Genomic DNA, 15,580 nt, shown 5'->3' on the forward strand with positions numbered 1-15,580 from the left:
GTCTTAACTGTGCCACCCGCGAAGTCTCATCAAGTGTTTATATGTGCCAGTGCTGGGCTGTTTGTTTGATTTTACATATTTTGCATATAAGGAAAGTTCTTAATATAGTTTACATGTTTATCTCATGGCTGTTGTGAGCAAGAAATGAGAATATTCAGGCGGAGCATAGTACTGACTATGCACTGGGTAAATTGATGAACTTGTAAAACGTTTATACAGTCTTTGTGAGGGAGGTACTATTGCCACACCCATGGGACAGAGGAGGCAGTGCAAGCCCAGAGAGGTCAAGGAATCTGTTGAAGAGCACACAGCTAGTAATGATGGCTTAAATGAAAACCCGGGCTTCTATCCCTGAGCTGGTGCCTGCCACCTGGAGTTTTAGGTTCAGGGTTGCTGAGCAGAGGCTGGAGAGCAGAGCTAGTAAGTGTTTGGAATCATTTAGCTCTGGGTTTGGGACCTGGCCCTGCCACCTACTAGCTGTGTGACCTTGGGCAGGTCATTTGACCTTTTAGAACCCGTTTCCTCATCTGTGAAACAGAAATAATGGTGATATTTGCCTTGAAGATTCTGCAAGGACTAAGTGAGGCAATGTGTGTAGAAGGGCACGTGTGCTTTGTTCTCTATCATTCAACGATTGCTACGATTGTGATTACTAGGGAGTCAGGCAACCCTCTGTTGGGCTCTCCTCTCTGCCACTTGCTTGTTCTGTGACCTCTGCATGTCCACTGAACTCATCTGTGAGAGCAAGTAAAGTAAACCTTCAGGGCTGGTGGACAGAGTAAGTGAATTGGTCTGGCAGGTGGAAGTTGCCCGGTGAGACCAGAGTCTTCCTGTCTCTCCTTTTATCACAGAATCCCAAGCCTTCCATTTTTCTCTCCTGAGACTAAAAGAGAGAGAGGGGAATGACTGCCCAGAGTCTCACCATCAGGGACAGAGCTGAGATCAGTATTTAGGCCTGATACCTCCAGTCCAGAAAGCTCCCATTCCCTTGAGTTCTACAACCCTTGTGAGCTGGGCTGTTCTAACACCGCGGTTTGAAATGAAATCCAAATCTAGTTCAAGTAGCCTGGTATTCTACAAACCAGGCAAGTTAGCCCACTTTTCATTAATAGTAATGAAAATGGTCTTCTGGGTTTTTTTTTTGTTTTTTGTTTTGTCTTGTTTTTGGTAGAAAATCTCCAAGTTAGTATCTGTAGACCCCTATGTATGTATGCATGATACAGACCTTAAATGGAGCTGCTTTGCAGACAGTAAAACTTCATGTAATTGTGAATTGTTGGTGTGTGTCTGGAATGGAATGCCCTAGCATTGGGGGAACCTCCCAGCATCTTTGCAGGTTTCTTTATTATTATTATTTTATTTATTTATTTTTGGCTGTGCAGGGTCTTTGTTGCTGCGTACAGGCTCTCTAGCTGCGGTGAGCGGGGACTACTCTTTGGTGCGGTGCGCGGGCTTCTCAGTGCAGTGGCTTCTCTTGTTGTGGAGCACAGGCTCAGCTCAGCAGTTGTGGCTCACAGGCTTAGTTGCTCCGTGGCATGTGGGACTTTCCCGGACTAGGGTTCAAACCTGTGTCCCCTGCATTGGCAGGCGGGTTCTTAACCACTGCAAGTTTCATAGAAGATGAACTGTCTCTCATCCATTGGGTGACCTGCAACCTTATCCTGGTTTACCTGCAACTTTCTGGGTTTTAAAGCCGAATCTTTCAGTCCCAGGAAACTGGGATGATTGGTCTTCCTGCTCATCCAAAAGCTTGAAGATTTTTAGGAAACTATGTTCATTTCAGGATTGTGGTTATTGTTACTGGTTTCATTTTGAGTTCCTTCAAAGTAGTCCTTGGCTGCCTGATTTTCGCCCATCTGCAGGGAGGAGAGGGGAGGCGGCGGGGTGCATGGAGAAAGCTATCGACCCCCAGATCGCCATTGCTCAGCTCAGTGCTTTTAATCCTTTTGGCCAAGCTCCTGAGAGAGAGTGACCCGAAGGGCTTTTAATTAAAACCAAATCCTATCCAGGCGATGGGCTGGGGTTTTGTTGGAACGAAGACTTTATGTGCGGCAGAAAGCCAGGCATCTGTTTCAGTAACTGTAAACCCCTTGTAGAGTTAATAGCAAGACTGTAGCAACATGCACAAGAAGCCTCATTGTCTGGGAAACTGGAGAATTGTGAATGAGGCCAGTGCCCCAGGGCAGCTGACCAAAGGGAAGGGAGAAAAAGGGCCAAAGGTTCCCCAAAGCCCCAAAGCCAGTAAGAGTTATTATGAGTTAAACGTACCAGCCTGAGGGATGGGATTGATGGGGCAGAACGCATGTATTCTTACAAAGTGCTTTGGGATAGGGTTCGCTCAAAACCTGTTAGAATGTGCTGCTTTTGGTGTCTGGAGGTTTCAAAAGTTTCCGTTTGTTTTTGCCCTGGGCGGTAAAATGAGCATACCTGTTTCTAAAGCTGATGGAGAAGTTCCCTTGGCGGGTAAAGAATCTATTTGCATAACAATCCAGGTAATAGCAGGGAGATCTGTATTAGAGGATGCTGGGACACCTATAAAGTAATCTCAAGAAACCACGTGTGTACGTTATGGGCTTCCTTTCATGTTCCTAAGAGGGTGGCAGCCTGTGATTGGGGTGTGAGCTGCCTGGGAGTCGGGCACCATCCTCACCTGTCTTCCTACCAGCCCTCCGGCCACTCCTCTCAGCCCGTTTTCTTAGTTCTTCCTCATCTCCTCCACCCTCTTTTATGAAAAACGCACAGTCACTTTTGTTTTGCTTTTTCTTTTAAAAAATCATTTATGTGGAAAATTTCAAACCCATACGGAGGTAGACACAAGAATATAATGGGCCCTCATGTACACATCACCCAGCTTCAACCGTCAACTTGTTTCATCCATACCTGTCTTCCCTCCTGTATTATTTTGAAGCCATCTCAAACATCACATTTCTTCAGTAAATATATGAGTGTAGCTCTAAAAGTGGGCTTGGCAAACTTATTCAGTAAAGGAACAGAGAGTAAATATTTTCGGCTTTGTATGCCACACAGCCGCTGTTGCAGCTTCTCAGCTCTGCTGTTGTAGCGTGAAAGCAGCCTTAGATGACACTTGAATGACTGACGTGGCTGCAATCCAATAAAACTGTATTTGCTTCATACATGAAATTTTCATATGTCAAGAAATACTGTTCTTTTGATTTTTTGAAACTGTTTAAAAATGCAAAAACCATTTTTAGCTTGTGGCCCACACAAAACCAGGCAGCCTTTGAATTCGGCCCTTGGGTTATAGTTGGCTAGCCCCTTGTAGGAGGTCTTCCAGAGGACGTGACCGCCTGTTGACCCTCAAGCTGCCCTTGGGAATCAGAGCCTCCTTACCCCTCCCCCATCCTTGGAAGGTACTTTCTGCCCACTGTTCCCACAGTGGGAGCGTTTTCAAGGACACAACCTGGAGAGAGCAGGCTGTTTTTGAGACCGCCTGGATGGTATGCATGACTGAGGTCTGTGAAGGCCTCTATAAACGTTCCAGATTCTGGGGGTGGGGGTGGAGATCTATGCATCTAGCAGCCCCTCAAGACGAGCCCACGGCACAGCCCCGGGAGCTCTACTCAGTGCTCTGTGATAACCTTTATGAGAAAAGAATCTGAAAAAGCATAGATATATGTACATGTGTCACTGAATCACTTCGCGGTACACCTGAAGCTAACACAGCATTGTAAATCAACGATACAATACAAGATAAAAATTAAATTAAAGCAACACAAAAAATCCCTCATTAAAATATGTAACAACGACAACAACGAAGACTAGCATTGTCGGACTTCCCTCGTGGCGCAGTGGTTAAGAATCCGCCTGCCCGTGCAGGGGACATGGGTTCGAACCCTGGTCCCAGAAGATCCCACATGCTGCGGAGCAACTAAGCCTGTGGGCCATGAGCCTGTGCGCTAGAGCTGGCTAAGCCACAGCTATCGAGCCTGCGTGCTGCAACTACTGAAGCCTGTGCACCTAGAGCCCGTGCTCCACAACAAGAGAAGCCACCACAATGAGAAGCCCATTCACCGCAATGAAGAGGAGCCCCCACTCACGTCAACTAGAGAAAGCCCGAGCGCAGCAACAAAGACCCAATGCAGCCAATAAATAACAAAATAATTCAAAATAAAAAGACTAACATTGTAAGTAAGTTGCCTTGCTTATTACACCTGCCACCTGCCAGTCTGGAGAGGCTGCCTCTTTCTTCGGTCTCTCCTTACCCTCCCCATATGGGGGCCAGTTTGTGAACCAACATCCCTCCTTTGAAAGATAAGTACTCCTTTAAAATTATAACCACATTTCTGTTATCCAACTTGTAAACAGTAATTCTTTACAATCTTCAAATATCCAGTCAGGGTGCAAACTTCCCCAGTTGTCCCATAGTCTTTGCTTTTTACGGTTTGCTTGAATCAGGATCCAAAGAAAGTCTACATGCTACAAGTAATTGTTACATCTCTTAAGTTTTTTAAGTTCCTAGTTCCTTCCTCTGTGTGTGTGTGTCTGTGTCTATGTCTCTCTCTCTCTTTGCAGTATATTTACTGAAGAAACTAGGTTGTTTATTCTGGGGAGTTGCCTACAGTCTTGAGTTTGCTGATTGCACCTGGTCTACCTAACGTTTTAACAAAGGAATGCCCGGGTCTCGGTCCTGAAAACTCACCCACATTCTCCCTATGCTCACTTACTTGGCGATCTCATCCCGTGTCCTGTGTTCAAGTATATGCTGACTGCTCTGTACAGATAGCTCCAGTCTGGAGCTCTCCCCTAACTACAGACTCAAACACCAGATTGCCTACTTGCTTTCTCCACCTGGGTATTTAATAGTCATCTCAAGCTTAGCTTGTCCACATCTGAGCTCCAGGGCCTCTCCCCCAAACCAGAAACTCCTACGGTTTTTCCCATTTCCCATCTCTTTGGATGCTCAGGCCCAAATCCTTGGAGGCGTCTGTGACTTCTCTTTCTTTTCTTTCTCACATTCAGTCTATTAGTTGCACCTTCAAAATACTCCCAACCACTTCTCACCACCCTCACTGCCATCTGTGACTAAGCCATCATTATTGTCTCTTACTGGTCTCTATGCTTTAGGCCGTTGTCCCCTTTCAGGTTATTCTCAACACAGCAACTGGTGTTATGGGTTCAGTTTTTTTAGAAGTCAGAGCATAGCTCTCACTCTTGTGCTACTATCTCTTCAGTGGCTCCCATCTCCCTCCAAGTAAAAGTCAAGGTGCTTATGATGACCTAACCTCATCTCCTACGCTCATCTTCATGTGATTTATTGAACGTGTAAATTGCATTCCTAATGTCAAGGCCTTTGCACTTCTGATTCCCTTTCTCTGGAACATTCTTTCTCCAGACTTTCCCATGATTTGAATTTTGAAAACATCGATCTGGCTTATTTGTTTATTTAATAATATGTAGAGCTTTCTTTGTGCCAAGCATTGTTCTAAGTGATTTACTTCATTAACTCATTTTGTTCTCATATGACACGATGAGGCAGGTGCCCTTTATTAACCCCATCTTACAGATGAGGAAATGGAAGCACAGAGAGATTCAACAACATCCACCATCACACAGCTACTAAGTAGCAGAGACGAGATTCAAACCAGGCAGTCCTGCTCCACAGTCCATGCTTTTCCTTTCTCTTTTGAAGTCAACTTCTGTGAGGTATAATTTATATTACAATAAAATGCATCCATTTAAAGTGTACAGTTTGATGGCTAACACACACATAAAAAGATGCTCAACATCACTCATCATTAGAGAAATGCAAGTCAAAGCCGCAATGAGGTATCACCTCACACCAGTGAGAATGGCCATCATCAAAATGTCTAGAAACAATAAATGCTGGAGAGGGTGTGGAGAAAAGGGAACTCTCCTGCACTGTTGGTGGGAATGTAAGTTGGTACAGCCGCTATAGAAAACAGTTCGGAGGTTCCTCAAAAACTAAAAAGGGAACTATCATATGACCCAGCAATCCCACTCCTGGGCATACACCCTAAGAAAACCATAATCCAAAAAGAAACATGTACCACAGTGTTCACTGCAGCACTATTTACAATAGCCAGGACATGGAAGCAACCTAAATGCCCATCAACAGATGAATGGATAAAGAAGATGTGGCACATATATACAATGGAATATTACTCAGCCAAAAAAAGGAATGAAATTGACTTATTTGTAATGAGGTGGATAGACCTAGAGACTGTCATAGAGAGCGAAGTAAGCCAGAAAGAGAAAAACAAATATTGTATGCTAACTCATATATATGGATTCTAAAAAAATGGTACTGATGAACCCAGTGACAGGGCAAGAATAAAGATGCAGATGCAGAGAATGGACTTGAGGACATGGGGTTACGGGGGGGTGGGGCGGGGAGGGGGCAAAGGGGAAGCTGGGGCAAAGTGAGAGAGTAGCATTGACATATATACATTACCAAATGTAAAACAGATAGCTGTGGGAAGTTGCTGCATAACATAGGGAGATAAACTTGATGATGGGTGATGACTTAGAGGGCCAGGACAGGGAGGGTAGGAGAGAGTCGCGGGAGGGAGGGGATATGGGTATATATGTATAAAAATAACTGATTCACTTTGTAGCTTTAAAAAAAAGTGTACAGTTTGATGAGATTCAGTAAACGTACGTACCTGTGGAAAAACCACCACAAACAAGGTATAGAAAGGTCACCCCCAAAAGTTCCCTTGTGTTCTTTTGCAATGAACTCTTCCCCTGAACCCCAGTAGAGTCCGAGGCAACTTGTTTTCTGTCAGTGTAGATTATTTTGCCTATCTTAGAGTTTCATATAAATGAAATCATGCAATAGGTACTCTTTTGTAATGGGCTTCTTTTGTTTGGCATAATGTTTTTGAGGTTCATCCACGTTGTTGCATAAATCAGTTTATTCCTTTTCCTAAGTCTTTCATTGTCCATGTGTCTCCATAGCATGTTTATACTTTTCTCTACCTTCTTGAACTTACAGAGAATATTTATAATAGCCATCCAGGCCTCTAATTTGATCTTCTGTGTCATTTCTGGATCTGTTTCTGTGGATTAGGTTTTTTCTATCAGCCGTACATTCAATTTTTTAACATAAATTTATTTATTTATTTATTTATTTATTGGCTGCATTGGGTCTCCGTTGCTGCACATGGGCTTTCTCTAGTTGTGGCGAGCGGGGGCTGCTCTTTGTTGTGGTGTGTGAGCTTCTCCTTGTGGTGGCTTCTCTTGTTGCGGAGCACAAGCTCTAGGCACATGGGCTTCAGTAGTTGTGGCGCACAGGCTCAGTAGTTGTGGTGCACGGGCTTAGCCGCTCCTCGGCATGTGGGATCCTCATGGACCAGGGCTTGAACCCATGTCCCCTGCATTGGCAGGCGGATTCTCAACCACTGCGCCACTTAGGAAGTCCCCTATTCAATTTTTAATTGGATGCTGGACATTTTGGATTTATATTCCTGGATTTCGCAACACTCCTTTAAATATTGTTGGGTTTTGTTCTGGGATGCAATCTAGTTATTTGGAATCAATTTGACTCTTTCAAGGCTTACTTTTAAGCTTTGTTAGGGTAGGTCCAGGGCAGACTTTAGGGCTAATTCAACCTGTTACTGAGGCAGTACCTCACTGAGAACTGTCCTTAATGGTCCATGTATTTGGAGGTTTTCCTAATGGTCCATGTATTTGGAGGTTTTCCGCTGGTGGTGGGAATTATTCTGCACCCTGGGTGAACTCCAGGGATTGCTCTGCTTAGCACTGGTGGTTCTCCAGCCTCAGGTGGTTTCTTACATGTATAGGCATAGACAGACCAATATTCAGCCAAAGACTCAAGGGACCCTTCCTCAGACCTCCAGAACTTTCTCTCTGTGGAACTTCTTGCTCTTCGAGTAATCTTCCCTGTGGATTCTAGTTGCCTTGATTTTCCTAAACTCCCACTCTGTCTCTTCAACTCAGCGAGACCTATCGGCTCTGTCGGGATTCTCCTTCTTGTGCTGTGGTCTGGAAACTCCAGGCAGCGAGCAGGAGTTCTTACAGAAAAACCCCAGTTTTCCCTCCTAAGTAAGGAAAAACCCAGTCCTCCACCTCCTTCTTTGTTCTCTTCCTGTGAGCCTTTCACCTGCGTGTCTCCTTTACTACTCACATGAAACACACAACACAGAACATGTCACTTCTGACCCTCTTGGTCACCAGATGCGTGGAGGATTTTCCTTACACCAAGTGATTCTGTGACACCAGCTGGGTGTCCTACGATTCAACTTAATTCTGACACTACCTGGAAGTAGCATCAGGTCCCAGAGTTTAAGGGCTCAGTCCCACAAGGCTTCTCCCACCCCACTGCAGACACCAATCTCAAGTAGCATGTCCCTAAGTTACCCACAATGTCTGTCTGATTTGGCTACAAATCAGAGGTTCCCATGACCCCCTCCTCAGGTTTGATTAATTTGCTAGAGCAGCTCACAGAACTCAGGGGAACATTTACATTTATCAGTGTATTAAGGGATATGGTAAAAAATGCAGATGAATAGCCAGATGAAGAGACACATAAGATGATGTCTGGGAGGGTCTCAGGTGTAAGAGCTTCTGTCCCTGTGGAGTTGTGGCGAATGTGATGTGAATGTGTTCATCAACCTGGAAGCTCTCTGAAACCCCTATTATTGGAGGCTTTCTCACATAGGCATAATTACTTATTAACTCCATTTTCAGCCTTCTCCCCTCTCTGAAAGGTGGGAGGACAGGCTGAAAATTCCACATCCAATCATAGCTTCGTCTCTCTGGTGACCAGTCTCCATCCAGGAGCCCACCCAGAGTTGCCTCATTAGAACAAGAGATGCTCCTAGTGCTGTTTTATTTTGTTTTAAATTTTTCTTGGGGTATAGTTGATTTATAATGTTGTGTTAGTTTCTGGTGTACAACAAAGTGAATCTGTTATACATATGCATATATCCACACTTTTTTAGATTCTTTTCCCACATAGGCCATTATAGAGTATTGAGTAGAGTTCCCTGTGCTATACAGTAGGTCCTTATTAGTTATCTATTTTATATGTAGTGGTATGTACAAGTCAATCCCGATCTTCCAATTTATCCCTCCCCCACCTTACCCCCCGGTAATCATAAGTTTGTGTTCTACATCTGTAACTCTATTTCTGTTTTGTAGATAAGTTCATTTGTAGCCTTTTTTAAGATTCTGCATATAAGCAATATTATATGATATTTGTCTTTCTCTGTCTGACTTACTTCACTCAGTATGACAATCTGTAGGTCCATCCATGTTGCTGCAAATGGCACTATTTCATTCTTTTTCATGGCTGAGTAATATTCCATTGTATATGTGTACCACATCTTCTTTATCCATTTTTGTGTTGATGGACATTTAGGTTGCTTTCATGTCCTGGCTATTGTAAATAGTGCTGCAGTGAACATTGGGATGCATATATATTTTCAAATTATGTTTTCTCTGGGTATATGCCCAAGAAAGAGATTGCTGGATCATGTGGTAGCTCTATTTTTAGTTTTTTAAGGAAACTCCATATTGTTTTCCAGAGTGGCTGTACCACTCTTAGTACTCTTATCACTTAAGAATTTACAAGGGTTTAGGTGCCCTGTGTCAGAGATGGGTCAAAAACCAAATATTAGAACAAGAAATGCTCCTAGTGCTCTTATCATTTAGGAAATTTTAAGGGACTTAGGGGCCCTGTTCCAGGAACTGGGGGCAGAAACCAATATATATTTTCTATTATCTCACAGTTTCCCCATCTGTTGGGGATCTCAGTCTTGTCCTCTGTTGTCCAATGTCTGAAAACCTTTGTTTCACGTTTTGTTTGTTTTCTAATTGTTTAAGGCAAGAAAGTTTATTTACTGCCAACTACTCCATCATAGTTGGAAGCAAAAGTCCAACTCATTCCTTATTTATTGATGAGTGGTATTCTATTAAATGGATATACTGTATTTGTTTAACCTTTCATCTATTGCTGAACATTTGAGTTGTTTCCAATTTTTGGAATGGAACTCTACATATCTTTGTATGGACATATGTTTTCATTTCTCTTGGGTACATACCTAGGGATAGAATTCCTGGATCATAGAGTATTGAGTACTTAACTTTATAAGACACTGCCAAACAGTTTTCTAAAGTGGCTGTATCAGCAATGTATGAGTTCATTCGTGCAGTTTATTGTATGTCAAAAAAAAAAAAGACTATAACATTAAAAAAAAAGAGTTTATTCTGCTCCACATCATCATCGACACTTGGTATTGTTAGTCTTTATAACTTTTAGCTATTCTAGTGTGTATGTAGTGAATTTATTACCACACCAAACTTGGGTCTGCTTGCCCCCATGTAGTAAAGCCAATCTATTGACACTGGGTTGTGGAAAAGAAAAGTGCAGCATTTATTGCAGGGCACTAAGCAAGGAGTCCAGGTAGCTAGTGCTTAAAAGGCCCCAACTCCCCAATGTCTTTCAAGGAAAGGTATTTAAGGACAGGGTGAAGGGGGAGGTTGGGGTATGTGATCAGCTCATGGACATTCTTCTGACTGGTTGCTGGTGAGGTAATTCGGAGTCAACATCATCAACCTTCTGGTTCCAACCCGTCTGGGGTCTGTGTGCTTGTGGGCAGCATACGGTTAACTTCTTCCACCTGTTGGGGGTTTCAGTATCTGCAAAACAGGTAAAAGGACATGGCTCTTCATATTGTCTGTAGTCCTTGAGGAGGAACTAAAGGTCCTTGACTTTAATGGCTAAAGTATTATTATTTTGCTTGCTTGACTGTTTTCCTTTCTTTCTGCGTTCACTTCCCTGATTACATTTACTCTTTGGAACTTGGGGAAGGCCTCGGAGGCTAAAGTCTTTCTACAGATAAGAGGCAGGCAGAGGACATGGTGGAGCTGGGGGGAGATCTGTTCTGGGAAGGCTTTGTGTGGTCGGGCTCAGTTCACTATATCTCATAAGGGTTTAGTTTGCATGTTTCTGATAACTAATGATGTTGATAATCTTTTATGTGCTTATTGGCTGTTTGTATTTTTTTAATGAAGTTTAAGTTCATATTTTTCCCTCTTGGCTTGTTTACCTTCTACTTACTGAATTGTAAGAGTTCTTTTTATGTTCTAGATATAAGTCCCTTGTCAGATATAATAGAATCCATGCTTTTAACCACTCCTCTTTGTCTTTTTGCTTTTTTAAATAAATTTATTTATTTATTTATTGGCTGCATTGGGTCTTCATTGCTGCGCGTGGGCTTTCTGTAGTTGTGGACAGCGGGGGCTGCTCTTCATTGTGGTGCGCAGGCTTCTCATTGCGGTGGCTTCTCTTGTTGCGGAGCATGGGCTCTAGGCGCTCTGGCTTCAGTAGCTGGGGTGAGTGGGCTCAGTAGTTGTGGCTCTCGGGCTCAGGCTCAGTAGTTGTGGCGCTTGAACTTAGTTGCTCCAGGGCACATGGGATCTTCCCGGACCAGGGCTCGAACCCGTGTCCCCTGCATTGGCAGGCGGATTCTTAACCACTGCACCAACAGGGAAGCCCTCCCTCCTCTTTGTTTGATTGAGGGAAATGAGAGGTGCATGTAAGAATATAAACAGGCCATTGTAGGTTGAGGAGAGAGATGATTGTGTCTTATACTAGCATAGAGTTTAGATGGAGCAAATTGGATGGAATTAAAAATTAAAAAAAGAAAAAACCTCAAGGGGTTCTGAGTCTATTTTTCTTCCCTTTTGTCTTCTGAATGTCCCTAAATATATTTAAAGATACAACCTGAATCAAACCTGAATTTTTCTATGCTTGAATTAACTACAGGAGAATGTCTCAGGAACCTAGGACATACTTTCTTTTGCTGTTCTTTTTTCTGAGCCATGGAGTGGCAAGTCATAGAGTTCCAGATTCCCGGCAGGGTAAGTCCTGAGGGAGGAATCATCTGTTATGGTTTCCACACATCTTAGGAAATGGAATGGGGTTAGATCAATTTAGGGACATGATGCCGCAAAGTGTTTTGGGATGTACGTGTACCTGTGTGTGTGTGTACCCACGTCTGTGTAGAATTTTCAGGATTATTCTGAAAGGGTTTTTCAAACCAAGGTTTTTTCACCCTGGCACATACGGACACAAGTATAATTAAAATTCACTAAAAATTTCATGAGTAACCTTTTTGGGGGGGCTCTTTCCTTAACATGTGTTTGTATTTTCGAGGGTCATCCAATTCAATTCTCTTTATGCGTTCAATGGCTTTGTTGCAGATTTGCCTCCATCATTGCAAAAAATGGTGGTGAGTATCTATTTTCTTCTAAACAGCATCCCCTCTACTGGAGCTGCCAACTTTTGGATGTTTTATACTTGACGTTATCTCTTTGCCTTTTAGGAAGAAATAATAGATGGAAGCTACCTGAATGGTAAGGTCTCCACTGTGCCTGCTTGTTGCTTCTAAGATTTTCAAACAGGATGTGCCTGTGATCTCTCTGCAATGATTCCTTTTTAAGTTGTCTTTTCATTTTGTTTCCATTGTAGCATTGCTGGATCTCATACAGTTTCAAAGGTAACTCATCCTAAAGGGGAGGGGAAGGGATGGAATAGATTTTTAATAAAATTCTTAGCGAAATTCTCTTGACTATAAAAAGTAATATGTACTCATTATGAAAAGTATCACCCAATTCACAAGTGTTTTAAAACAGATACATTTGTTCCACGTTCCACACAATTTCATCGCCCTCTGCTCTAGCACAAGAGCTAACATTTACTATGTAGCAGGTACTGTCCTAAGTGCTTTATGCATAGAAACACATGTAATCCTCACAAGCCTCCAGCTCCCCCCGACCTAAGTAGGTCCTATTGTTATCCCATTGGGCACAGTAATGAAACTGAGGCCCAGGGAGGTGATTTAAGGTCAACAGCTGGGAAGTGGTGGAGCTGGGGTGTGTATCCAGCAGCCCAGCTCCAGGGCTCGCTGTCAGTTTGCTCTCACGGTCACTTTAAATACTACGTACAGGCTGGTGTCGGGTACCAGGGATGTGGAACAGGGCACTAGATAGTCTTGTGGGAAGACAAATATTAACAGATAATTCTAATATAACAAGTACTATGATGGAGAAATAGGAGCCGTGGAGCCCCATGACAGAAGCGCTCAATTATATTAAAGTGAAAGATTCCCATAAACACTCTTTTCCCTAAGGTAACTCCAGTTGATAGTTTTGGATATATTCTTTCAGCCTGAAATTTTTATCCTTTTTATCTGTCTATCATCTATCTATCTATCTATCTATCTATCTATCTATCTATCTACCTATCTATCTATCATCAATCTATCATCTATCATCTGTCTATCAAATGTAATTTTAAAAGGCCTCCTAATTGTTTAAGGCAAGAGGATTTATCTACTGCCAATTGCTCCATCACAGCTGGAAACGAAAGTTCAACTCATTCCCTTTTTCTGAACAAGTGGCTTTCTATTGACTGCGTATGCCATCTGTTTAACATTTCATCTGTTGTTGGACATTTATTTCCAATGTTTGGCTGTTATGAGTGAAGCTGTGCATTTTTTATGTGTTGGGAAATGTTTTAAGCACTTTACATGTGTGAACAAATTTAATTCTCACAGTAGTTAACGATATTAGATAGAAAGGGAAACCAAGGCACTGGAAAATTCAGAAAACTGCCTCAGGCCGTACAGTTCAGTGGTAGAGCCAGGATTCACATCCAGGTTTTGAGCCGACAGTGCTCACGGTGCTATTCCAGCCTCTCATGGTATACACAAGCATCTGTTTTTTTTTTTTTTCCTCTGCAGACAAAACATTAACAACTCAACCTTTAGTCCTGTCTTCTATTTTCTATCCTTTGAAATAAGAGTAATTTCTGTCATTCAAGATTTGCACATAGAAGGTCAAACATCTGTTTTTTAAACTTAATGTAGTCAGGACACCTTTCCAAGTCAATCTGTTTGGGTTGTTAATCTGAGTGGATTGTTCTAGGATTGAGAATATAGCACACAGCTCCTAAATTGATCATTGTTTCCGCGAGACTGGTATCTGGGAGGATTCCTAGAATTGGAAACTCCCCCCATGCTGTGCCAAGGTAACATGTCTCCTACCTCCAAGCACAAAGTTCCTAGCATCCCGGCCCATTCTCACCACCTCAGTCCCCTGAGCACTCAGCTAGTAGGGGAACCGCTCATCCCAGGGGAATCTGTCATCATGACCTTCTCCTGTCTGTCTTCGACTGAAGCTCACACGTGTGGACGGCAGACCTGTCCCACAGAGTCCTGGCCTATCTGAATTCACGGAACGTGGCCTTCACCATCCCCAGCCTGCAGGTGTGTATCCGAGACCCATCCCTACGTTCCCCTCTCAGTGCTCAGGGGTTGTGAACTCAGGGGCCAGGTCAGTTGGAGAAGTGGGCTAGCTGGTGAGCTCATCTTCACTTCCACAAAGAAGCATGTTCTGCCCAGCTTTTTTTTTGAAACATGATGCAAGCTCCTTTGTCTTTCATTTTTCCACTTTTGATGGAGACATGGTGTATTAGAGTATAGGCTAAGCTGCTGTAACAAAGGGACCACAGATTACAGCATCTCAAACAATTTAGTTTATTTCTATCTCATGTAATAGTCCAGGCCCAGAGATGAGAGACAGTCCTACTTCAGAAGGCCATCGAGGGGCGCAGGTTCCTTCTGTCTCGTCGCTTTGTCATTGTCTGAGGAGTTGTGGTCCACGTGATTGAAACAGCACATCCATTCTCTAGCCTGGAGAGGGTGAAGTGGGGAAGAGGAAGTGAAGGGTGAGCAGGTTCTCTTTAAGGATGTGACCTGCAAGTTACTCACTTGCCCCTGCTCAAGTCCACTGTCATATCTTACTGCAGAAGAGTAAGATGAGAGGCCATGTACCAGGCTAAAACTTGTGAGATTCTGTTGCTAAAATAATTACAAGACAGTGGATCTCTGGGTATAATTATCAGTCTCTCCATCATGGGTCCAAGAAATATTTTTCTTCTCTTTTAACTCTGCTGTAAGAAAAACAATAGCACAAACGTGTAAATGGATGGCAATGGATATTTGCCTTAGGGAACAATAGGGCGTGGTGGGGACTGTGGTGATTGGCCGGCACGTGCCTCATCAGTGTAATCAGTAGCCCAGGGCATTATGTTGTGCCTTTACCAATATACTGTGAATAGCACAGAAAATCGAGGGAGCGTTCTTTCAGAATTCAATCCCTGGGCCAAGAAGATCCCACATGCCGCAGAACAACTAAGCTCGTGAGCCACAACTACTGAGCCTACATGCTGCAACTACTAGAGCCCATGCTCCAAAACAAGAGAAGCCAGTGCAATGAGAAGCCTGTGCACTGCAATGAAGAATAGTCCTCGCTCACCACAACTAGAGAAAGCCTGTGCGCAGCAACAAAGCCCCGATGCAGCCAAAAATAAAATCAATCTTTAAAATAATAAAATAAATCTTTAAAAAAATTTTTGACTTGCAGATGATCAACGAATACATTTTTTAGCATAAGTATGTCCCATGCAATATTTGGGATATACCTGTGCTAAAAAATTATTCGTTGTTTACCTGCAATTCAAATTTAACTGGGCATCTTGTATTTTATCTAGCAATCCTAGTTCCGGAAC

At 43.1% G+C, this 15,580-nt stretch overlaps 1 protein-coding gene across 2 annotated transcripts in view; it reads left to right on the plus strand.

The window, feature by feature from the left end:
- Positions 1 to 11,777: 11,777 nt before the first annotated feature.
- The window catches only part of OTOA (otoancorin), a 60,591-nt gene continuing 56,788 nt past the window's right edge, over positions 11,778 to 15,580 (plus strand). For both annotated transcript variants that reach the window (XM_057750138.1, XM_057750139.1), the window contains exons 1-5: positions 11,778 to 11,868; positions 12,211 to 12,239; positions 12,333 to 12,363; positions 12,479 to 12,506; positions 14,189 to 14,276. In XM_057750138.1, the coding sequence (XP_057606121.1) occupies positions 11,778 to 11,868; positions 12,211 to 12,239; positions 12,333 to 12,363; positions 12,479 to 12,506; positions 14,189 to 14,276 (267 nt within the window). The remainder of the gene's footprint in view (positions 11,869 to 12,210; positions 12,240 to 12,332; positions 12,364 to 12,478; positions 12,507 to 14,188; positions 14,277 to 15,580) is intronic.

The sequence above is a fragment of the Hippopotamus amphibius genome, chromosome 9 (assembly GCF_030028045.1).
Source record: "Hippopotamus amphibius kiboko isolate mHipAmp2 chromosome 9, mHipAmp2.hap2, whole genome shotgun sequence".
In the NCBI taxonomy this organism is placed as follows: Eukaryota; Metazoa; Chordata; class Mammalia; order Artiodactyla; family Hippopotamidae; genus Hippopotamus; species Hippopotamus amphibius.